Genomic DNA, 25,838 nt, shown 5'->3' with positions numbered 1-25,838 from the left:
GCGTATAGCCCCTACATGTCGTTATATTTATCTACACATTAATATTTCAATCAGGAAGATGAGAAAAGTGACCACATAAGATGAGTAGAAAAGTAGTTTTTAAAAGTCACTGGTAGGTAGAAGAGAATACTCTCACAATGAATTCTTCTTTCCGCTAGAGAAAGAAAAGTTGGGCAGCTGAGAGAAAGCCATGTTAGGGCACTGTCTGTATAGAAATATTTAATGCCAAAGCTGAAACACAATAGACTATGCACTTCCAAGTTTGCAATTCCAGTCCGGTGTTACGGTGAAGGATTAGTGCACCTAATGAACAGCCTGACCTGGGACTAAGTGGCCTTCAACATGTTCTTTGTAATCAGGCATCCTATTAGAACCCACATTGCCATTCTCTGAGACAGGCGGTGGTATTCCGGATCGCAACTCAACTCCGCAAGTCCAAGTATTTTCACCAGGTGCTTTCAAGCGGGCACCTTACTGCCCCCTCTCTCCCTTTTAAGCACTCTCTCTGCCAAAGAGCATTCTGCTCGCTTTTCCCAACACACTCACTGCCCTCTGCTATGACCACTTAGTGCACCATCACCCACATGCACAGAGCTGCTGAAGGACCTGCGTAAAGCAAGAGCAGCTTCCAGCATCGGGATGTGCCTAATAGGAGGACCTGATCTGTTAATTATCTGTCAGTTTGTCACGGCTGGGCTGAGAAGGGGAGGGTTAGAAAAGGGGGGTTTGGGGCGGATGCTCTCTACTCGGTGGTGTGCTACTCTTCCTGAAATCCTGCATTAGGCTTCAGAAATCATTCACCCCTGTTGGATGACATGTAGTATAGAGGGTGGAGAGGAGAGGAATGGGAGTTTGGCCTGACTCCCTCTGACAGAAGGGGGGACACTTGAACCTCACCACTACCACAAGCATACAGGAAGAAACCCCCTCTACACTTTCTCTCTGAGAGGACAAAACGGACATAATGACCTTCACACCCTCTCCCCCCTTTGCCAGCACTAACAAGCTGGGCACTGTAAATCAAGGATGAAATCCCTGTGCCAGAAAGTGAAGGAGAGACATTTCTTCTGCAAAGAGCCCAAAGACACTGCCTGCTTTGGAATCAGCATTTCAGGGCAAGGGTTTGGAAGGTAGGAAGCTCTGTGCCGGCAACCGAAGGAGAAATATGTCTTTACTATATACAGTAGGCCTTCTTCTTCAAAAGTTATTTATTTCACAAAACCACTCTACTAAATAGAGGTTTCAATCTAATTGGAATTGCAATCTGCATATTGTAAATGCACCAAATGAGAGTCTTCAAGACTTTTGTTCTACTCCACAGTTTATGGGTTCACTAGCAGATTTCCCAACACATACACATACAAGAATGTAAGAAAGAGTACTGAGAACTGTCTGTATTTTTCCTGCCCCTTGCAGAGGGTCCAGGCTGTTAAATGGGATGATACTTAACAATACTCCAAAGGAGACAAAACCAGTAAAGCAGAAAGGAGGGTAACCGGGCATCAGGTTTGTCATCAGCCGGGAGCAACTGTTCAGCCACGCAGGTCTTTGGAGCGTCCCCACCCACCACCAGTCTCTGCATTCCTTCTTTGAAGGGGGCTGGGGAGTGGACCCCTACTCATCTAACCCTTAACTCTACCTGTTCCTGTCCACATCCCAAATTAGCCATGATTAATTAGCAGAGATGCAAATAGTCAAGGACCAAAATAAAGTTTTGTGACAAGAAACAAAAAGAGACGTCATAAATCAAATAGAAAAGTATAAAAAAAAAAAAAAAAAAGGAGGGGGAGAGAGAGAAAGCAAAAGGTCAAGCTACAAATAACTGAGGAAATGAGAAAGAAAAGGGACAGGTCAGGACTTCCCATAAAGGTCTGAAAATTTCTGTTTGTAACTCTGGATTCATATCAAAAAGTGATTTTTTTTCCCTCTAGGTGGCTGGCCAGTGCAGGGATCTGAACCTTTTGGTCTTAGTGTTATAACACCACACTCTAACCAACTGAGCTAACCGGCGAGGCCTCGAAAAGTGATATATGACAGAGAAGGTGCTGTTCTGGGGAAGAGAAGAAGGGACAAAGATTCTAGAGTCCAACATCTGCCTGGGACTTACCTCCCAAGAATACACTCAAATTAAGTTTCTGCCCCGCCTCCTCTTATTCATTTCACTATTTAATTTTCTTCAAACACTGCATCTATAAGTCCCAAATATATCCCTTGCTCCCTTAAAAACTAAGCATCTTCTAGTTTATAGCAACTCCTTTCTGCCCTCCATATACTCTGGCAATACTAGCCTCTCAGTCACAGGGTGTAACCTTCACCAAAAAAAAAAAAAAAAAAAATCGAAAGAAATAAAGATAAAATAAATACGAATTTGAGGAGGAATTCTGCCAAAACCTGAACCTCCCAAATCTGGTTCAGCCACATTCTTGCCCACAACCTGTACTTCTCAGTGCCTCCCTACATTTTTCAAACTGCAGCTGCACAGACCTCTTAAAATTCAGATTTCTAGCACCTATAATTACAGGCCTCTTGAGCCAGGCTCCTTTAATTAATGAACCTGACTCCTTTCTCTTCAAAGGAAATCTGCATACAGGCTATATCAGAGGGGTGAACTGACCCCGATCAGTGCTATCTGATCACCCTGGCTGATGGCAGCTAGCACTCTGCACCCCGAATAGGCGAGTAAATGTGCTCCCCTCCCCCACCTCCAGTGCCCTGGAACACTTCGTAATCTGGCACAAGCCAATTGTGCGGTTAAGGTCATAAAACATTTCTTGGAACTAAAGGGAAGAGAAAGCAGCTTTCTTGGGTGTGACCGGCAACATCCAAAGAGAATTTGATTCTCCCTGGTTCTCATGCTCCCCTGATCTCACTTTCTTCCCTCTGCCGAGATGAAATGTGGACACAGGCAAGAGACACAGACACCAGTCAAGGCTGGGCAAGCAACAGAGGGAATAATCCTGGGCTTTGAAAACTCTGGAAAACAAACAAACACAACAGACCTGGGACTGACAGTCATCTCAAAGCTGAAATAAAGCTGGTAAGAAAGGCTCTGCTGCCGTAAAACGAAACACAGGAGAAGGGCTCATGAAGTGAAGCGGTTATTCACAAGGCCTGGAGAAGAATCTGAGCACATCCCAAGAATGACACACTGACCTCAAGGTCTCTCCTGTAGTTGGTCCTCACCCACTCTCCATACCACTCCTTTCTAAACCAGTACCTGACTACCTGTTTTTAAAGAGCTGGTTTTCCTTCTGACTGTTCTGGGCAACACAGCCTAATCTGTTTGTGTCTGCTGCACATGCCAGGTCAGCCTACAGTGCTCTCCTGAAAGTGGTTATAAGCTGGTTTGTAATCATGTTAGCTGGGAAAGCAGACTGTCCTTGGCTGCAACAAAGACTGGAAATGGTTGCAAACAAAGTCATAGATGCCAGAACAGACAAGGCTTGGGTCAAATCGAGATGATCCCAGGAAAAATTTCAGGAAGGAGATTTAAGATCCAGTAAAAAGACTCCAACAGATTTGGCAATAATAAAAACAGGTTTTGTTCCATCACTACTATCTGATAACTGTTTCTCAGGGATCCCTTAGCAAACCCAGTGGGACATTTGCATTATTAACCAAATAAACAAACCTCTTCTAGAAAAAGAGAAAAAGTTGTCAGAGTATGTACCCACTGATATACTTTCTATGGTTTTTCCAGTTTCTCATCTATGATTCTGGCTCTAAAACAAGGTTGGGGAACTACCAAAGAACAGCACTGGGGTTAATAAATGAAAACTTAAGGCACATGGCCCTGGCTTCTTAGTTCTTCCCAGGCTATTTCACAGTGAAGGTTTCAAAAACTGAATTAGATTATTCAGTATTCAGCCAGAAAAGGGGTTTCAACATTCCAGCGAGTTTCTGCTGTTGTATGATTTTGGAAGAAACAGGGGAAAACAGTAACAGTCTATCCACTGTTATAAACCCTAAAATCAAACCAAGGCATGATCACTGACCACTGAGTCTAACTCCACGGCACCTGTCCTGCTTCCTGGCATGGCTATCTGCCACCGTTATGCCCAACACCCAGAGGCTAACACAGGATATCAGTTCCATGCTCCCATTAGATCCGGTCTCCAAATCTACCAGCATGCTGCAACCTGGATCCACCCACCACAGTGCTGCAGTGGAGTAGGAGGCTGAAGCACTAGGAACTGAGTATAAGGAACAACTACTTCCTTATTCCAAAATCACAAGCAGCCAGAGCTGGGTGAAGGATCTGTTAATTTGGTTTGGTTTTCCAACCAAGACATTCTCAAAATTCATTGTTCTTTCAAGTGGAAGCATTTAATTTTCTAACAAGCAAATAACTAGAAGCATAGGATAGAACTGAGTGTGAAGGTAGGATATGCAAAAATATGGTTCTGGGAGGTAGCTGCAATCAGGAATGTCCAGGGATTCTTGGTGCTGGAGGCCATGCCAGACGGCCAGGCACTCTCTTTCCAGGGTGTCTCAAGGGGAAATCACCCATCGATCCTAGAACATACGCGTTCTAGGACCAATCCCTTACCTCAGAACAGCCTCTGCCTCAAATTCCTGCTTGCGCTTTAATGTTTAAATTATTAAATGCATTAATGTATTTACATTATTCAAGTCTTATGTGCATTTTTCTAAGATAATTTATGTATAAGAGTTTGAATGTCCATGACTGTTAATGTCTACAACCCTTCCTGTTCATTATTGATTCTGGAAGAAAAAAAAAGTCAGAGTTTTAATGCCTTATTTTTAATGTATTAAGAGTCTGAATAAGTGCATTCTCTTTTTTCTTTTGTAATTTCATAATTTAAGTAGTGCATTTATTAAACTGACACAGTATGAATTGTGGTGAAGCCTGGCACGGCTCCACACTGCCAGAGCAGCCCGCTGGAGGAGTGAGCCCGCTCCTGTGAACAGGCAGCAGCAGGCTCGCTCTCAGCGCTCTTTCCACCTCCACGAGGAGAGGACAAGGCAGGGGAGTGGCGAGCATTTGCCCAATTTATGCTTCTGCAAGGAGATTTTCTTCCTCCTTTCTCAAGTTCTTGCCCTAATCTGCTCCCCTTGTTACCCAGGTTTCCAGAATGCTACTGAGCTGCCTCTTTTTTTTGAAAGAGGACAGTTTTTTGCTCATTGGAAATCCGCATCTGGGTGTGCTGTGGGTTCTATCTAGAGCTCGCAATTAGCACACAATTTTCAAGAACAATAAAAATGCTAGAAGCTTATTAGCATGGCAAAAACAAGCAAACGCAACAACTACTTTTGAAAAGGGATCTCAAAATGCAGACAAACATCTCAAAAATACAACACCTCCAACTAAGGCAGAAAAACTTCTCCTTTGAAATCCAGTTTCCCCAGCAGAAAATCCCTCTTTCACTATAGCCAGAAGAGCGACAGTGACACCCAATGGCCTATCAGTTCAAACCCAACGGAGAATTCCCCAGAGGTCTGCCCTGGAGGTGATGGGTCTCAGGCCCAGAGACGCTGCGTGAACACAGAAGCTGGAATAGAAATCAGATGTCAGCTACGCATCAAGAAGCTGAGTCGCTAAGTGGATAAATTTCCAGCTAGTACATGGAACACACATAACTGTATGCAATAACGCACGTGTGCACAAAGCATGGCACACACCAGTAGAGTCTCCTTCTGGTGGGTGACATGAGCACGTGAGCACACATATACACAAGCAGGTGCACATACACGGACTGAGCAGCACTGCACAAATCAACCTGGGGTGAAAGAAAGGATGCCAGCAGCTGTTCGCTGCTGTCTTAGAACCTGACTCTGCCATTTCTAATGTCATATATACATACATACGTATCACACATATACAAGCACACACACACATTCTTATATACAATATGCATATACTATTTTACATATTTTGTCCCCCATTTTTTTTTCCTACTTTTTCCCCCGTTTCCTCTTTTCTTTGCTGGCTACTCATTACCATTCTTTAACTGTTACAATTTATATCAGCATATAATGTTAAATAATTACAGGGAGCGGAGCTCACTCTAGTGAGGATATAAACGCGCTGTGGGAATCTACAGATTTAAACAAATAACACTCACGGCAGGGGGTGAGCGGATGAATTAGCATTAATATCCTGCCTGGGAGATCCCACTGCACTGGTACTGCTTAAATACAGATCTTTTCTGTAACAGTCAATATGACAGCTCCCGGCAATACGGCCCCTTTCCCTTTCCCAGTCAATATAGCAGCCAGTGAAAATAGAAACGTCCCTATAGCAATCAATACAACAGCCAGCTAAAATAAACCCTTCCCTTTTAAGGGCTATGTAATAGTCAGCTAAATGGAAAAATTGGCACCCCTGCTGGATAGCTCAGCAGAGAAGCCAAGGAATGAACCGGCCATGAGCACTAAACGGTCCTTCCGCTCCTCAAAGAGGCCCTGCCCATGAACCGAGAAGATATCCATAGGTAAGGAAGCAAGAGGGAGCCTGTGAGGGACATGTGACAGGCTGCTCCAGTCCCTAGGAGTAATCACCCATGTCATAAGCAGGCTACAGGACCACCCCTCACTGAGGTTCAATTAAAATGGCCAGAAACTTTAGAATCCTGCTCAAACTGTCAACCGGAATAGGAAATATGTGTCTTTGGTGGGGAGTGAGAGTAACTTGATTTGAACACCACCCCCACCCTGCTCCCACCTTAACCCCAGAAGCTTAGAGTATTAAGTTAACAGCCTGTGGTTTTCTGTTTCCAGCAACAGGGAAAGTGGTTGTGTCAGAATCAGACATCCAGCCAAGTGTGTGAAAAACACAGCATTCTATGTTGAATGCTAAACAGTGTATATGCAGAACTCATTTTTAAAACTCATGGCCATCAACTTATTAAATATCGTGACAACACAACATATTTTCCCCCACTCACATCATGGAAAAGACTCTCCTTTATTGGAGGCATATAGGAAAGAGGTTCTATTGCAATATAATTCAAGGGATGGCTACTCTGAAGGCCAAAATAAACCAAAGGCCTTTAAAAAAAAAAAAAAGAAGAAGAACAGGGAGCATTTGATTAAAAGAGGTCCCTATGCATCTTAAGTTACTTTTCATTATAACTAGCTACTTCTAAAATTAGTTCAGTTGGATTTAAGGATTTGACAAACGTGGAATATAACCAATGACACCAGTACAGGTTTCTAACTAGCACTCCTGAAGTTAATGCTGGGATTCTACTAAGCTCCAAAGCAGAAGAACATCAGGGACTCACCCCACCTTCATTAAAATTCGACAATCTGTCTGCCATCCTTTGGGGAAATCCACAGAGGGTTCCTGGTTCCCCGGCCAGGTGTTTAACACCCAGTAATGTTCATGTCATCAATCAGGTGACTCAGTCAAGTGCCTCAGTGTCAGGTATCAGGAAAAAAGATGCTGCAAGTCCTGGTTTGAGAGCTCTATCCTTAAAAATTTAGATCCCATCACCCCACCCTAAGCCATAAGACTGAGCAGGTGCTCCTTACTTCAGGAATTCCAGTTAAATAACATCTTAGGAGAGAAAGAGGTTAACATGATCAAGGCTCTTTCATGGCAATACACATTTTGATGAGATCCTACAGTCCATAGAAGACTTAGATGTCTTAGGTCCCACAGACCACAGAAGTCCTAAAGCTCTTAGTCCTAACTGTGATTATGGCAGCCATTCAATAGAGGAAATGGATGTGTGGAGGACCTGCATTTTGCATTTTGCAAAGTGCACCCACTATTTTGCAAAATGTACTATCACAAAAAGTGAGTTACTGTTATGATCTGACATGGCACTCAGCTTCTAGAGCTAAATCCAATGAGTGTTACAAACTGCTGTGCATGGATATTTCCATTTCTAAACCATACACAAAAACTTGAGGGTTACACTCTCAATCAGATAGTGTTAAAGCTGGAGAGAATGCACCATGATGTTAGCAAAATCTATTTCAACTAAAGATGCCATTATAGTCATTAAACGGGGTGCGGGGGGCAGGAAGGAAGGGAGGGACAGAGAAAGAGAGAGTAATGAAAGAGAAAGTAATTCAGAAAGGGAAGGGGAAAAGAGAAACATAAAATAAAAAGATTAGAGATAACAAAAAAGGTAACAAAATAAAAAAGACAAAAAACCTCACTTTGGCATTTACAGTTTAAAGCTTTCAGGGCATTTCATGAAATGACAGTTGCAATAAAACAAATAGAATGGTGAGTCATCTGGTTTCCAACTTCTGAGTCAAAAGGGCTGTTTCTAGACAAACTGAAAAGCAGCATTGCTGCCTGCACATTTAACGATGCCTATCGGTGCACCACAGCTACGGAACAGGATGTGGAGAGAAAGAACAAGGAGGTGGGAGCAAGCATTGTCTTTACTGGTCCTAGTGTCACTGCAAATAAAGACTGTCAAGATTTAAACCATAATAATGGAAAGGCTATAAAGGTCTCAGCTATAATGTCTCCTCTGATGTTCCCTTTCATAAAATGCCCTCTTTATGTTGCCTATTTTGCAATGATCCACTAAACATTGGCATATGTGTGCCCCAATGGGAATGTTGCACCCCAAGTTCCTAGCAGGAAGCCAGGCAGCACCTCTGCAATCCAACTCCTTGGCTCACCATCTCCATCTACATAAGTGAGCATATACATTCATTTATCCACAAATGTGTACTGACCATCTGTTTTCTGCTGGGAGCTGAGCAATATGGAATATGCCCATCCTGCGGAGGGCTTAGTAAAGCACCTAGGTGCCAAATACCTGGGAAACAAACAAACGCGAAACATATTCCACGTGGAAATACGGCCCATACAATATAGGACTCCTTTCCTACTTTGGCACCTGAAAGCCTTACACAAGCACCTGGCAGCCTAGCAATGAAATGGGACTTTCCCCCTCCATGCCAGAGCAAAGTAGATAAGCTGGTACACACATCAGATAAAAGCTTTAGAAGAGGGCTAAATTGGGCACCCACAAAGACTTGTCTTTAGTTGGACTCAGCAGACAAAAATGTGCAGAAACCCACTGGTTTCAAGAGAATCATTTATCTGCAGACTGCCACCTAACCATTCTAGGTACTAGGGAACCACAAAGAACAGTAGAAACGAAACCTCTGCAAATTAATACTTTCTATACATGACAAGGAAGCAAGAAGTAAGAAACATAATGTGGATGCAAGCACCACGTGTAAGGATAAAATGAAGCTGAAATCAGTAAATCAGGGAGACCATGTGATGCAATTAGGGAAGCCAATGTACAAAAGTAGGAAAGGCCCAACCTAGCCAACCCCCACTCAGTGGCAGATACAGAATGATAACTCACGTTTGCTAGGTGGGTAGCCAGTGCCAACCACAAACCATCACCGGGCTGCTTCCCTGTTGATCTATAATTGGCAAGTCTGTGATAGAGCTACCAATTATCTTTAGGCCCCCTGTATTTAGTTCACAGACAAAGGGAAGCAGGAGAGACCAGTTAGTAATGAGTAAGTAATGGCCACGAAAATACATTGTACTTTACAGAGCTGCTTCGGCAGGAAAAGCCATTCGGAAAATAAAAAGTAAAAGAATAAAATACGCTGGATAAACTCAATTTTCTTCTCTCTTCCTCCCAAAGCCACACTTAGGATAAAATGAGGTTTGCGCAGGTTAATCCTTATGAGGTAAGAAAAAAATGATTAAATACATTTAAAAAATCAATTGTACATTAAACCAAATCCAGGAACTGCAAAAACAAACATCACAGCGTTCCTCCAGCCGGTATTAGCTCTGCCAGTCTGGTCAGTAGGGGATACCCCCCACCTGATGGAGCCCGCAGAGGTAATAGAAGATAAGCAGAAAAGAAGAAGAGAACAGAGCTGGCAGGGAGGGGGGGACTACAGATCTGGATTTCACTGAAAATAGTTATTTCTAGATATTGCAAAAGAAGGGCCGAGCCCGTGGCGCACTTGGTAGAGTGCTGCGCTGGCAGCGCGGCGACGCTCCCGCCGCGGGTTCGGATCCTATATAGGACTGACCGGTGCACTCACTGGCTGAGTGCCGGTCACGAAAAAACGACAAAAAAAAAAAAAGAAAAAGGATATTGCAAAAGAAGAAATAAAATGTCTTACAAATGGGGCTCTGGAGACCAGGCTGAATTCTTCAAAAATCCAATAGAAATAACAATAATGATAATGATAATCATTTGATAAACAGAAGTTATAAGCCACTCCATTGTCGAACGATTTGCCACTATTTCCAGTTATTTCTTCTGTTCATTAACAGATCCTATTAACTGCCATTTTTCAGAAAGACAACAGAAAGAGAGAGAGCTGGAGAGGTGAGGTTAAGAGGCATGCCTCTGTCTCTGAGAAAAGCCACTCTCCGGAACGGAGGTGGATCCTACCCCTCCCCAGTGCCCTGAGATCCTCAGATGAAAGCCTGCAAGAATGCAAAGCCGCAAAGAAAGTGGCCTTAGGTCATCAGCATCTCCCACAGTGGAGTCAGGACTGAGAATTCTTAGTTAATCCTAAATACACCTCACATGGCTAAAATGTCGCGGCCAATTTGCTTCTCCGTGACTACTGCAACCATCTGGTTCTTCCTGCAACCAATCTTTCCCCTTCTTGTCACTTGCTTCAGCCACACAGTTGGAAGAAGATCTGAGAGCAGACCGGGGCACTCAAGGCCATGGTGAAACAGACGTGTGCTTGGGTTGGGGGGAGAGCTATGTACTCCTGACAAGACACAAGTTGTCCATGTGTCAGTCTTGGGCCCCAAAGTCTAAAAAACAAATCCAAAGTTTCCCCTTAACATGCTTCTGAAATAAGTCATATAGAATTGAAATCTCTGTTAAGTCCAGCTTGGCTAGAGGGGAGGCAGTGGAGTTGGAGAAAGTAACAACAGGAAGAACAGGTAATCAACCTTACAACCGTGGTATTCCTACCAGAATAAAGACACGTGCCCATAGGGGAAAGTTTCAAAACCTCTAAATATTATCAGACTGGGTTATCAATGTCTAGCAGTTAGCAACAAGTAAGATCTGACAAAAAGATTTTACTTTCTTAAAGATATCTCTATTCTCTTATCTTCAAAGCAGATGAACTTTGCTGCCTTAACTCTGACAATGAGGAATTTGTGGATGTTGATGGGGACACACACAAAGGATTTGGGGGTGGAGGGCGGAGAGAGTAGAAATGAAAGATCCTGGATATTGTATTTCCTTTGCTTATGTGGAGTCGGGTGACTCCCTGAAGATCCGCAGGCACCACTGAGAGAGCCAGAGGCAAAAGCAAGTTGCTCAGTTGTCTGGCCTTCATTCTGCCAGCAGGAGACAGAATAACAAGCAGCTGCTGCCCCCTAGAAGCTACCAGGGACATAGCACCTTGCTATATAGACATCAGATGAAAAGATCCCATTATACTCCTCTCGATCCCATAACCTGTCATTAGTGAGGTACATGGGTGCAGACGCCTCCTCCGAGCACGAGGAGGCACACATCACCTGTGATAAATTAATAGGTGCCTTTTCAACAGCTAAGATGCATACAAAAGACTCCAATGAGGGACAGCACACTCAGGCAGCAGCTTCGGAAGGAAGCACAGAATCAGCAGGCAGCACTTGAGCACAAGCTGCGGCGTGTCTGTGCAGCGTGCCCCTCTCGTGCACACTACTAGTGCACTCCACTGTAAGGTCAACACACTATTCCTCCCGCTCGCCAATCTGCTCAAGTTCAGCAGTATGGATTTGGGACTTTAAATGAGAGTCCGGCCACTTACTAGCTGTAGGAACTTTACTGCCCTGGGATTCAGTTTCCTCACTGTAAAATGAAGAAAACAGTAATTCTCATGTTTTGTTGGAATCAAACAAGATAACAAAAAATAAGGCTCCAAGGCCAACATATACAGCAGAAGCCCTCAGCCTATGTGATCAGAGCTAGTAATTGCTCAGTTAATCAAAAAAAATCAGTTAAAACAGGGAATCATTAAAAATGGAGCCTACTCTGCATACCTTAGACATTTTATATTAACTGAAAACCTATAAACGTACAGTCATTTTCTAATCTTTTGATGTAGAGCCAAGACCTTTTCTTTGAGTGTGGGCCCACAGACTGAAGTTCCCAGACGTCTTTCTTGCATAAACCCCACCCATAACTCACCCTCCACACTTTCTAAAACAAAGTGAGAACTTAAAGACCTTAGTAAAGCAATCGAAGTACAGAATCCTTCTAGCTTTTTATGATCTCCCTGCAATGTTAAACTGCCGTCTCACTCACACCTAAGTTGACAGCAATCTTTTTAGCAATTCACATTTACCAAAGCATTTAACTTAGTTTTCACAGAACCATCTTTTCACAATTATCTTTGTTTTATATTTGTAGAATCTTCTCTTTGCATTTATGTATCACCTGTTTACATCATATTTAATAAAACTGTCTAATTCAATGACACATACAACTGGCACACACAGATTCAGGAACAAGCCAGCCACCTCTTGGTTGCCGAACGAGTGTGGAGTGATTGTCTCGTTCAGAGCACCACAGACCCGGTGAGCAGGTTCCACAGGGCCCAAACGAGACTCAGTCATTTACAGGAGTGGGTCCAATGCAAGCTCTTGACACATTTAAAATATATATATTTATTGATACCCCCACTTCATTTCACAAAGGATTTGAAATAACTCTCAAAAGTACACACAAGACAGAAGGACAGGGCAAAGAGAAAGTATAGGGAAGGGAAAAAAATTTTTTTTAATGTTATTTATTCCCCTTCTCCATAAATATCCATTTTCAACAAACTGTGGAAAAACTAAACCATTTATACAAATAACCAACTTGTGTGCGTGATTCTGTCAGCAGCTCCCTGCCACTGCAAGGCTGGAAAAAGCGGCCCTGGCCCTAAAGACCTTTTCGCTATGGGCCTGGCTGGGTGGCAGCCAACCCAGAGAGAGAAAGGCAGACACGCCAGGACCCAGAGCCCCACACCACGGACTCAGTACACACAAGCAGGAGAGTTGTACCCCAGGGTCACTGCTAAGGCAAGAGGTCACAAGGATGGCAGCACATCTTCTTCTCAAAAGGGGTAATTCATCCAGACTCACGCTGCACTGGGGGCTACGAGTTAGTCCCTCTCTGCCTCTGACTGTCAGGGAGTGCCCCTGGACAGATTTACCTCTGGAATCACTCAGCGTCGGCCCCATCTCTAGATGGTTCAGACAAACTCATAATGGCAGAGAGAAGATTTGTGGAGCAACAAGCATAAATCTTGGTTATAACTACAAACCATAAAAGAAAGGAGAGCTGGGAGGGAAGAGGGATGGGCGGTGAATATGTCCTTCTCCAAAGCACCACTTGATCTTCCCGTGGCTTCTCACAGTGCAGAAGTGGGATTAACTACAAGATCATATTTTTCAAACCAAAATCGGGCTGCAGGTTTGACAATGGGCTAAAATTTTGTTTGTTTGTTTGTTTGGGCGCTGGCTGGTACAGGGATCCAAACCCTTGACCTTAGGGTTATGACACTGTGCTCTAGCAACTGAGCTAACTGGCCAGCTCAAATATTTTACATTGAAATTATCCTAAAAAATGTAGGCCACACGGTTGTCCTGAGTATGACACACATTCAGTGGTTTTCATACTGGGGGTTTGTGGGGGTTCACTGAGTTTGCCATATGGAATACCCATCCTTTAGGTCCACTTAAAAAGACACTTTTATGTGAAAATTTTTTCAAATAAGATGATGATTGATTTTAAACAAAAGAAAAACATTTTAAGAACATCCCTCTGCCCAAATAAGAGCTTTGTAGATCCCATCTTCAGCAATGGCAGGGCACCCAAAGGAACTCTAAGATTGCACTTCCAGGAGAAAGGGGAGGAAACAGAACTTTTTCTTCTGAAAGAATAATGTTGGGGACAAGACTTAAGGCCAATCACTGTGGGGCTCTGAAAACAGGCACGTGAGTGCTTAGTCCCTCAGTTCCCACATTTCCAAAATAAGGACACTGCTCAGTTATCCAACAACCAGGGCCTCTGATTACAGGAACTACAGCAAATATAAAGTATTACTATGAAAGCCAGGAACCTGAAGTATAAACAAAGCTGAATAACTATTTCAAATGCCATTTCTTTAATTATTACTCCTAAGAGTTTTGATTCATCTAATAATTATTTGCAAAAGGATACCTTAAAACTGAAAAACAACCTCTTCATTTACCTGAAAGAGGAAGCAACTTAAAGGGCACCACCTAGTCTATTGAATAAACCTTCCCACTCTGTAACAGGAAGGATAAAGTAGGAAGAGGCAGTAATTTCAAAATCAGCAAGTGGCCTAGAGATTATAGCCACCCAGAAAACGGAATGAGGCTTTTCTCAAGTTCATCCATTTCAGCATTTAGTTCTGACCAGTTCCCCTCCCTAGATCTGGTAGAACAAGTGGGAATCTTAGGCCCCCTCCCAAATGTGAGTCAGTATCCATGGACATTAATATTAAAAGAGAAATGTTTTCTTCACTAAAGATTTTAAACTGTCGGGCCGGCCCGTGGCTCACTCGGGAGAGTGTGGTGCTGATAACATCAAGGCCATGGGTTCGGATCCCATATAGGGATGGCCGGTTGCTCACTGGGTGAGCGTGGTGCTGACAACACCAAGTCAAGGGTTAAGATCCCCTTACCGGTCATCTTTTTAAAAAAAAAAAAAAAAAAAGATTTTAAACTGTTGATGAGCGGGGAGTGGGAAAAAAGGAAAGCCAACATTTTTCCTATATATAAAGTGCCCGAGTCTCAGGCCTGGGACCATGTCACCAACAGCGAAGTGAAGCATAAGCCCAGTTGTTTACACTTGATTTCAGTCCCCAAGTTTCTCAGCAGCAGTTGTGAGAGGTGCCCCCGGGAATATGTTGTTAGTAACAGTTTGAGGACCAAAATCTGCAGTTTACTTCTTAAAAATAAATCAAGAGTGAATTTCGGATTATCCCTATAATGTCACCCTATAATGTCATCCTGACAGATGTCCCTGAGCAGGAAACTGAGGTGGAAATGACAGCTAGCTTCAGCAAACCTAACTGCACAGAAACCAACCACTACAGATTTTTTAAATGATAACTTTTAATACTTTTAAATTAGGTTTGCCATATTTATTTATTTTTCCTAGAAAAATGACAATTTCCCAAAATCTCTAAAGAGCTGGTTTCATTATCCATGTGCTTGTAAAATCACTTCCATGAGTACAGTTATCAAAATCAATTTTATTTCCCCACAAAATGCTTTGAATTTTATAAAATAAATATACATGTGTTTGTGTTCCATGTTATATGCAAGCATGCACACACACATCCATGTACATGTGAGTACACACCAAGAAATGTATTGAGTATGTGAATGTCCCTTCAGAAATGTTTTTGGGAACCACCTATCCACAGTGAGCCCACCAACAAGTACACTGAAGTATTCTAACCACCAAAGTCACAAAAGGTACAAATACAAGGGAGACTGTGCCAGAAATACAAGGGTATTTCAAAAAGTTTGTGGCAAAATAGAATTGAAAGATAATATAAATCTTTCCAAGAACTTTTTTTTTTTGGTTTGTTTGTTTGTTTTGGCAGCTGGCTGGTATCCATGAACTTTGTGAAGTACCCTTGTACCTGTCAGAGGTGTTTAGGAGACAGGCAACCAGACGTAGCTATTCTTAAAGAGAAGCTCACAGTACTGGCTCCCTGAATTCAAGATAATAATGTCCTTTTGATTACCAGCCTCTGGTTAATTGGCTTAAAAACCAAAGAGAAAATCTTAGGTGTCCCAGTTGTGAGTGGATGACCTTCCCCAGAAGGACTGAAATCAAATACATGATGTAAAACCTCCAGGAAAAGGTTCCATTTCACCTCAGGGAGAAGCCCAAGAAGACAGGATACTTCTGCACTTAGAAGGCAAAACTATTCAAATATAGCCTGGATCTGCAACTGCAGAATATCTTTATTTTTAAGAATTCAGCACACTAAAAAATATTAATCCTAGAGAAAGTGAAAAAGAAATTACCATCATCATTTACAAAAATACATTGTATTGTAGTTTGGGATTATTTTGATGGAGGGATGCAGGGAAGTTTTGCTTTTCTAAGAAAAAACAAAAAGAATCTATACCTACTACGAGTCAGGAAAAAAGGATGGCAGAAGACTCATCCATTAGAGAAAACCTGGTGTCAAAGAGCAAAAAGCTGAAATTCTGGTTTAGCCAAAGCCTACAAGCACTGTGTGTACTGGTGAGCATTGCCGAATATTGAAAAACTGAGCTGAGACAAGTGAGACACCACATGAGACATGTAAAGAAACCATATTTATTGCTTACTTCAAATAACCAAAAATCATATGACTAAGAGGAAATCTCAAAGGTTACCTTAACCTCAGTTTCAGTATCCAAGCAAAATGAGAACTGAGTTACCCACGCAGACAATTGTACACCCTTTCTTAAAGACCTACAGACCAGGCAGGGACTCGACCCTGCCAGGGTGGCAAAAGCTGGTCCAGAGACTCTGTGTGAGCCCAAGGATGGGTGCAACCGTGGGCCTAGAAACTCGGGTCTACAGGAGATTCACAGGTCTTCAACAGGTCTGGGAGAAGCTGCAGCGTACTCTGGAAAGCTATCAAGACTCGTTGCCCTAGGAGGCAAAGCTCAGCGAAGAAAGCATGAAGAGGAAAAGGTAATCAGCTATTTGACTTTAGCAAAGAGTTTTGTCACTAACAATCAGAGAATTTCAACTCAGAGTCTACAGAATTTCTCAAGACTGGTCTGTTCATCCACCTCCAGCTCTGATGACTCTTTCATAACAGAGGAACTATCTCACTAATATGGTCAGGGTTGCTGGGCTGGTTTTATTCCAGGGCGGGGCAGGGGGAGGACTGAAGGGGCAAGAGAAGGGAACATGCAGGGTCACTACTTGGCTAGAATCAAGGTCAAGAGATGGCTATAAACACAAATGTGTCATTTAGAGACTACAAGATTATAGTTCTCACCACAAAGTCACAAGACAGTTTTTATGGTCCAGAGAGGTTAGAAATGCAAAGCAGGCCTTCCTTCCCCAGCAAATAAAGCAGAACAATAACGCAGACACCCAAATGCATCGACAGGGCAATGTCACCTGCACTGTTATGATAGAGCTTCCTCTGCCATAACTCACTTTTTTAATAAGAGGAAAATTTATTCCAAAGTGATCATAGAGTTCTGGGACAAAGAATGAGGTAAGAGTATTTGCCTCAGTATCCCATGCTTATCCCTTTTATTGTAGAGACCGGGCAGCTTCCATTAAAGAATTTTGAGGCAAATATGCACTCAGTTAAAAACAAAAACAAAAACAACTTAGCCAGGTGTTCCCCTAACGCTGGAATACCCTATTCCTCAAGACCTGGCTTCAAGTTTCACATAAACCATCCCCAAGTCCACCCTCCCACCCCCTGCAGAACGCTTCCTTCTCTGAATAACCAGGGGCTGTCATACTCCCAGCCAGGCAATTCGGCACCAAATTATATACGATTTTGTGCTGTTTGCTAAAATTATATTCAGTCTTATGCCGGTTGCTAATTGTTTCAGTGTACAGATGCCTTTTCTTCCCTGAATAAAATGGGTGAACACTTGGAACGAGGCTTAGTTTTATTCTTCAGTCGTCTGTCCCCAGTCCTCAAGCCCGAGCTGAGCCAGGCACCCAAGAGACAGCTAACACACGCAGCCTGAGAAAGCCCCCTCTGTGGAAGGGGCTGCGTGCTGTGTGCTTTCACCGTGGGCTTTCTGTGGTGGGGGCCGCCACCCTCCAGCATTGCTTCTCTAGCACCTCCCCTCCGGCCTGCCATCAGTTCACAGCAGCCTCCTGCTCATCCTGTCCCCCGACCTGCCACACGAGCAAGCCCTCGGTGGGCTCTGCTGCCTGACACCCTCCTGCTGCCACTCCCAAGAGGACAAAGTGGTTCACACAAGGCTGTACAACTCGGCTGGTGCCCTCATTTAATCAGGCTGCTGCAAATGGTTGGCCAAAAGCAATAAGGGCATGACTGAGAGACTGTGGGAGTTTAATATAAAAAAATTAATATAAAAAAAGGGAGGAAGGAGAAAGAGTCTACCTTTTAATAGGGCCCTAATTACCCAACTCATAGGATCAGCCCAAATGAGATGGGAGTTTATTTCGGGGTGTTTTTTTTAATTATTGTTTTTTTATATATATATAAATTGCTGCTATGTGTTTTCTTTCCTCTGAGCAATTATGCAGCAAGTACGTAAAGAGGAGAAAAAATATTAATTAAATATAAGGTAATTGTAGAGTTGGCCTGGAGAGAATGAGTCTGAACTCTGGACGATCGCAGGCTACCAGGGTTTGAAGACTGCTCAGGGCCTCCCAGAAAAGAAAGAAATAAAAATACAACCCACCAACAAGCAGATGCACAGTACAGCAGGAAAAGAGCAGTGTAGAGAAACATTAGCAGAGCACAGGGTCTGCGGGGCTCCAAATACACAGAAATCAGGGCGCTTGCCAATTGCTTAGGGCTGCCAAAGCATTTATTCAATCATGCCCAAAAAGATGGACTGGCCACTCCTCTGTGATTAATAGTTAAATCAGTAGATCAAAATTCAAAAAGATGGACAAGAGCATAGCGGTCATGTCATCCTCTGTCTGCCCTTCACCCCTGTGGCCACAGCTTCCTACCCACGCCCCCACCAGAAGATCCACTCAGGACTGGAACAGGCTTATGCAGCAATAAATGCTGGCTTGGAAAAAAAAAAAAAAAATTCAAAAAGAGACTGAGGAAATAAAGGATCAAAGAGGCTATCATGTTCAATTTGGACTTTAATCTAAAATCAACCATAACTTTGGCTTGCGGGGCACTGAGGCAGCACCGTGGGAATCACTTGTGCTCCCCATCTAGGAGACTGGTGAGGCCAAGCCTCCTCTGGCTTTCACACACCGTGACCTTAGGGAAGGACCCAGGCAATACCAAAAGAGTGAATGAGGCCACTGTGGGAGTGCTGGGAAGCGAGCCCATAATTAGTGACAGCAGATGACATGAATGACAATAGTACTCCCCTGAAACAGTCCCGGCAGCGCTTGTATCACCCGCGTCTTTCTACAGCTCAGCCAGATCCAACTCACCCTCTGCCTTGGAAAGCCTTAGTACGCTACATTCTAGAATTTAGACTTGTTCATACCAGCTAAGGCCCTCACGTCATCTCCTCCCACTACTGCCAGGAGAGTGAAGAAACACCAGTGAAACTACAGGCCCTGCTGAAACAAAACCTTGGCAGTACACCCCTAAGCTTGCTATTACTACTCAAAGAAAGAAAAGGCTCTGAGAAGTTAAACCTTAAGCTGGCTCTCCCATATAACTTACCTGGTTTGTACAGAACCAGGTTACTATCCAGCCAACAGTATTTACAGCAGGCCCCAAAATGCAAAATAGAATGAAAATGGTGTGGGCGGGTAGGCAGGCAGGCAGGCAGGCAGGGACTCTGGCTGGGACCACCAAAGCAAAATAACTTTGCAAAGAAAATTATCTTTAGTAATTAGTAGGCCTCTTCTCTATCAATAGAAGATAATCTTGGTAATGGCTATCACAAGCCTAATTACTGACCAGGCAAAACCAGAATTCCCTTCCTTACATTTTTTTTTTTTTTTTTTTTTCTTCCCCAAAAGATGACTGGTAAGGGGATCTCAACCCTTGATTTGGTGTTGTCAGCACCACGCTCTCCCAAGTGAGCTAACCGGCCATCCCTATATAGGGATCCAAACGCGTGGCCTTGGTATTATCAGCCCCACACTCTCCCAAGTGAGCCACAGGCTGGCCCTCCTTACCTGTTTTTTAAAGGCCACCTGAGGTGCTCTCACCCCGAGGAGCAGAGAATGGCTATTTCAGACAATCAAGAAGCAACCTGGTTAGGCCCAGCAATCTCACTTCAACTCAGCCTCCCAAGGTTTCAACCATCTCACTAATTACTACTGATCAGCAACAAACAAAGTGGCACATGACCATCTGGGGTGGATGCTTTTAGTTTCAGAAAAAAACAGGCTTTACTAAGGAGAAATCACACTAATCTGTGCACGCTAGAAAAGAAGTCAGAAGTCAGAGGTCACTGATGCCTGATTTTAAAGGGACACTACTGATGTGAAACTATAGGATCATAAGGTTTCTTTATCCTCACATTACCATTACTATTAGAAACGATACCATGTATCTTGGGTACTTACCAGAGGCTCTCGAGGCAGCACATTTTCACTTCCTGGAGTAGAACTTGGCTGCAAAGAAAAATAGAAACAAAAATAAGATCACAGTGCCACCCAATGGACATCAAAAAACCAAAGATGTTCTGTTCTCAAGCGACACACACAGACACCTCTTTCTCATATGTCTCACCTGTCTTTCATAACTTTAGAGTGTTCTACTACCTATAAGAAGTAGTCCAAAGAGTCTGACTTTGCCAGGGAACATACAGATATTGTTTCTGTGTTCACAGTCCCAGCACCTCAAGAACAAGGCTTGGTTTTGCTTGGGCGGACCCAAGAGCAGCTGCTGAGCGGCAAAGGCTGGGGACCCTCACAAAATCCACAGAAATAGCAAAGTCCAGAGAAAAGGCTTGAAGAGAGAGAAATACTTCTTTCACCCACCTCCCCAACCCCAGATGACCTGGAAGAGAAGCCGAGCAAAAGTGGAGAACCAGACTCAGCCACAAGGGGGCCCCACTTGCCCACACTGAGGATTCTCTCTGGGCATCTGTCTGGAACCACAAAGCAAGTAAACTACACTGATTCCCATATATCACCTGTCACTAAGGACACCATCCCCACAATAATAAAGAAAGCCCTAGGCTTACATCCTTTTTGGAAATAAGCTAGTCACGGGCTGACAGATACACAGACTGATCTACAGGCAGCAGGCAGCACTGTGGCCGACTCGCCTGGTTCTAGTCTGTTTCCTTCTCCTCTTAGACCACCACCTCACCCTCACAAGTGCCTTCAACCCTTGACTGATCTGGCCAGTATTTAGAGAAAGGGAGAGACAGAGATAGAGGCAGACAAACTCAATAAATGTACAGACCCCCAAAAGAATAAAACAAGCAGGTTGGGTGAGCTATGATTAGTTTACCATTACTGATGTTCAAGTCAATTGCCAATTATCTCCAGATAATATCCAGACAAGTGCAGCTAATGTGTGTGTCCTACGAGCCAGCCTCCAGCCTCCAGCCTCCAGCCTCCTCCCGGCTAGATCAGATGGCAAGTGCCAGGACTCTCAGGAAAAAGGACGGAAGGTGGGAGAGGAAAGCACCCAGTCCACAGAGGGTTCTCAGAGATTTCCTCTCGCCCAGTTGCCACCACATAGCTGGCACAGCATAGGGGCAAGGACTCAGCTGGATGAAGGACTCTAGCCCTCCATCCGAAGTCCTGTCCCAAGAGCCCCACTGTCCCAGGACAAGAGGGTCAGCCAGCATGAAACTAACTAGGAAGTGTGGGTCAGTCTCAGGGAATCTGAACAAGCTTTCCCTCCCTCCTGCCCTCCCTCCCTCTTTCCCTCCCAAGGCTCCAGGCATCAATAAGCTCGTACATTTAGATCTCTGGCCGGATGCCTCTGAGCTCTACATCCAACTACCTTCTTGCCTCATCTTGGACTTAACATGTCCCACAGCAGACTCACAATCTTCTCCCTCTGCCACACATGTCCTCTGACAGTGTTCCCTGTCTCAGCTAATGGCACACACTTCATCAAACCATGCAAACTGGAATCCAAAAGGCCACCCTTGACAGCTCCTTCTCCCTTACTCCTCTGAGCTAATCCATTATCAAGTACTGCCGAAATTGCTTCCTAAATATCCATGAAATTAAAAAAAAGAAAAGAAAAAGTAAATATCCATGGAATCAATCCACCCAGTTTTCTACAACTCTACCGCTATCACTTTGGTCCAAGCTACCACAATCACTTGCCTAGACCATTCTAATCAGTGCACCCACACCCACGCTGGCTCTCTTCCAATTCATTATCCACAACACAGTCTATCATTTCCAAATAATAATCTGATCATCGCATCCCTTTAATGGCTTCTCACTGCTCTTAGAAGATAGAAAAAAAAACTTCTCAGCATGGCCTGCGAGTCCTGCATCTACGCTGACTACATCTCAGGCCTCAAGTGGCACCACATTCCCCAGCACTGCCCACAGCAGACATGCTGGCCTTTGCTTCCTCTTGTCAATGAACCTTGCACACACATCTCCTTCCATTTCCTCTCTGACACTTTGACTCATCCTTCAGATCCAGCTAAGACACTTCCTTGGGGCAGCCCTCCTCTGACATCCGTGCCTAGGTCAAATCTCCTTATCACAAGCTCACATGACACCACAAGCCTCTCCTCCAAGAACTGGACAGAACTGTGATTTTACATTTGTGTTATTACCTGGCTGATGTCTGTCTCCTTCACAAGATTATAAGCTCCACATGGGCAGAAACTGTCTGTGTTTGCTTATCACTGTATCCCGGGGCCTAGGACAGTGCCAGGCACAGATTAGGTCTTCACAGTTATTTCTTGAATAAATGAATGAATGAATGGGGCAACAAAGAATAGAACAATGCTTCTAACTCAACTGAATGGATTATACATTAAAGTTCATTACCTTTCTGGGGGCTTCCTTCACTACATTTGGTAGATACTAACACTAAGTGCCATTAGCTCTTTCTTCATTAAAGTCTTACAATAAATGTATGAAATTATGGCTGATGAGGAAACTGAGGCAAAGGAGGTTAAATAACATGCTCATGATGACTCAGCTAGTAACTGGTCCTACAGGAATTTGAACACTTCTGCTTAATCAAAATGATCAGTTTTGTTTAGATCTCATTCTATTAAGGAACAACCTTTATGCTATACCATGAGTAATAATGTAGGTTATTTGACTAGACAAAACAAATACATTCAAACAGCTTTAGTATTTAGGAAGACTCATTCTGACTTAGCCCAAAACTTTCTTCCCGAGACACATCTAATCCCTATGAGTCATTATCACCAAGGAACGTCCCTTAAAATTAGTTCATTTCTTGAAAAGCTAATATTTGCCAGATAGAAAAACTTTAAACAGTATATACAAAGCCAAGTAAGTCTCTTTCATCATATACCCTTTAGTATCTTTGTAAACTATAAGCTATGTAAATGTATTGTTTTAAAAGAAACAAATAAAATGTAAATATTAAAAGTAAAAAAGAAAGCTTCCCCCTCATCCCATCCCTAGGGGCTCACTGCTGATACTGGTTCTCATCTATTCTTCCAGAAGTAGTCAGAGCCTATAAGAAAAATGCCTGTGTGTGTGTGTGTGTGTGTGTGTGTGTCCCCACCGCAAAACTTCACACAGCAGCACTCTCCAAACTCCTCAAGTCTTGGCCTCCCAGAGTCTTCTGGGTCTTACAAATCCACACCTCTAAGCTCAATCTTAGGGCTGCTAAAAGAGGAGCAAGCATTTCCCCAAACCGTATTTCGACTCAACACTTCTGTCTCAGGCCAGTCAAACCTTATCAGTGAACTCACAGGGGACTTTTCACCAATCTGGGTATTGCCCAATACTGACTATATTCTAAATGATTCTCCAGGTCATGACAAAATGTCTGCAGTCTAAAAAGGCCCATCCTCCATTTCCTGCCTCAGTGGCTTATAGAAAACTGTTCCTTGATGACCAAATCCAAAATAGCCTTCATCCTTACTACTCTCCATGTTTTTTCCTTGATAATACCATCAGAAACTCTCTATTGAGTAACTAGTTTGTTATCTCTCCCATTGGATTTTAAGCTTCTTGCAGACAGGCACTTACTATCTTGCTGAAATCTGTGTCTTCAGCACCTAGAATATCACTGGTACTCAACAAATATGTGTGTAATCAAATTAATTTTAAAAATTTAAACAAAGAGCTGGCCAGTTAGCTCAATTAGTTAGAGCACGGTGCTGATAACACCACAGTCTGGGGTTTGATCCCTGTACTGGCCAGCACAAAACATTAAAAATTTAAAAAGTTAAAACAAAGGCACCACATGGTATACACAAGCCCAAATGAAGCAAGCAGAGGACTGTGGCAGTGTCTTTCCCTGGAACATTTCACCTACAACCGAACACAAATGTGCCTTACTCTTAATGTAACGTTGTGGCAGGATGGTTCTCAACCACCGGACAGTATCCCCAGGGGGCATTTGGAAACAATGTGGAGGTGTTTCTGGCTGTCACAATGATTAGGGAGTCCCACCGGCTTTTCCAGGGCAGGAGCCAAGGAGGTTAAACATCCTGCAATGCACCCAGTGAAGAACTGTTCCATCCAAAACACCAACAGGACTCCTTGGAGAACCCTAACCACTCTGCTTCCTTATGCTGAGGAACACACAACTGAACATACAACTCTAGATGCTTCTTGAAAGGAGGATAAAGGGCTGAGCAGCCGACTGGTTGTCACAGGCTGGATCCCCAAGCTCATACAGGTCCATTAGTCTCACCAGTCCAGCTTTTACAAAAGCCCGACACTTTCTCAAACGCTTGCCCCCATGTCAACCCCTTTAAGTGGTCGAGTCTATTTTCTAGTTTGAGATAAACCCCTACAAATTAAATTCCAACTTGATCCTGGAAATCTTCACAGGGTAGTCTACGATTTAAAAAAACAAAAAAGAAAAGAAAGACTAAGGTTTAGAAACCACGGCTGTAGATTATTGCAAGGGGATAAGGAGTAAGCTCCGAGGCAATTGACACTCAGGACCCTTAGGGGCCTGGATGGGGAGAGCAGGAGGGGAAGAAAGCAAAAGAGTAAGACTGCTTTAAAAAGCAAAAAGACAGGCAAACAAACCAAAAAAAGACCACAGTGGCAGAGTGAAATGATTTTCGTTTGATAGAGACAGAGGTGCTGTCACTCCTGCTGCCAGGGCACTGACCTTGCCCAGCCGGAAGGCGTGCCCAGCTGCTGACCTCGCTGCACGGCAAAGATCAGCCTCACATGCAGCTCACAGGTTTGAGCAGAACCTCCAGGTCTAGGAGTCCTCATCCTACATCTGCCAAGTGACTGTCACTCTAGATGTGTCCTAAGCCAGTCTGTGCAGTTCTTTGCGGGAAAGAATAAGATTCGACTCCACAAATATTCTTCGAGAGGCAGTGGCACAGCAGAAAGTGCATGAGCTTTGGCACTTACAACTGAGTGACTCTGGGTATACTGCTCAACCTCTCTGAGCCTCAGTTACATCATCCATAGGAATACAGGGAATACCACCACCACCTCACATTCAGGATTAGAAATGATGTCATGTCACTCCTCTGCTCAAAATCAACCCACATGATGGAGTAACAGAGACCAGATTTACCCTCCCACTATAAACAATTACAAAACTAAGCAAAATCAATGAAACCACTGTTTATTGAAATTAGACAGGAAGCAGTACAGGACTGTGATCCCTGACAGAACAGAAACTAATGATTTGAGCCCTAAAATCATTCTGTATTTCTGTCAGGAGGCAGATTTTACAAACCAAGGACAGAGAGAGGGGGATCCCCAGCAAAGCACAGCAGTCTCACTGAGTTGGGGAAGCAGAGATCAGAGACAAAGGCAGCTGAAAGTTGGAGGACAGAGCTCCAGAGAGAAAAAAAAAAGCTACGTAGAAAGACAGCTAGAGTGCAGACTTGTAAGACCAAGGTCAAGGGTTCAGATCCCCATACTGTCCATCCACCAAAATAAAGAAAGAGAGCTCCAGAAATCGGCATGGAGGTTCCCTTGAGTCTTTGCTGAATATTAAAATTTGTGTGTACACAGGGTGAGACTCCAGGAGGGTGAAGCAAAGAGCGATGAGGAAGCTGTGAGCAGGAACAGTTCCCAGAACTCTCATGGGCTTGTGAGCCCCAAGTA

General features: G+C 43.6%; 1 protein-coding gene across 1 annotated transcript in view; it reads right to left on the bottom strand.

Moving 5' to 3' along the window:
* Positions 1 to 25,838, bottom strand: part of PEX14 (peroxisomal biogenesis factor 14) — a 129,778-nt gene that overhangs the window by 92,126 nt on the left and 11,814 nt on the right. The window contains exon 2 of the mRNA XM_063106056.1: positions 20,181 to 20,228. Within this exon, the coding sequence (XP_062962126.1) occupies positions 20,181 to 20,228 (48 nt within the window). The remainder of the gene's footprint in view (positions 1 to 20,180; positions 20,229 to 25,838) is intronic.

This window comes from Cynocephalus volans, chromosome 8 (genome assembly GCF_027409185.1).
Source record: "Cynocephalus volans isolate mCynVol1 chromosome 8, mCynVol1.pri, whole genome shotgun sequence".
NCBI classification, from domain to species: Eukaryota; Metazoa; Chordata; class Mammalia; order Dermoptera; family Cynocephalidae; genus Cynocephalus; species Cynocephalus volans.
The sequence above is the reverse complement of the archived record's forward strand: the minus strand, read 5'-3'. Positions and strand labels throughout refer to the sequence as shown.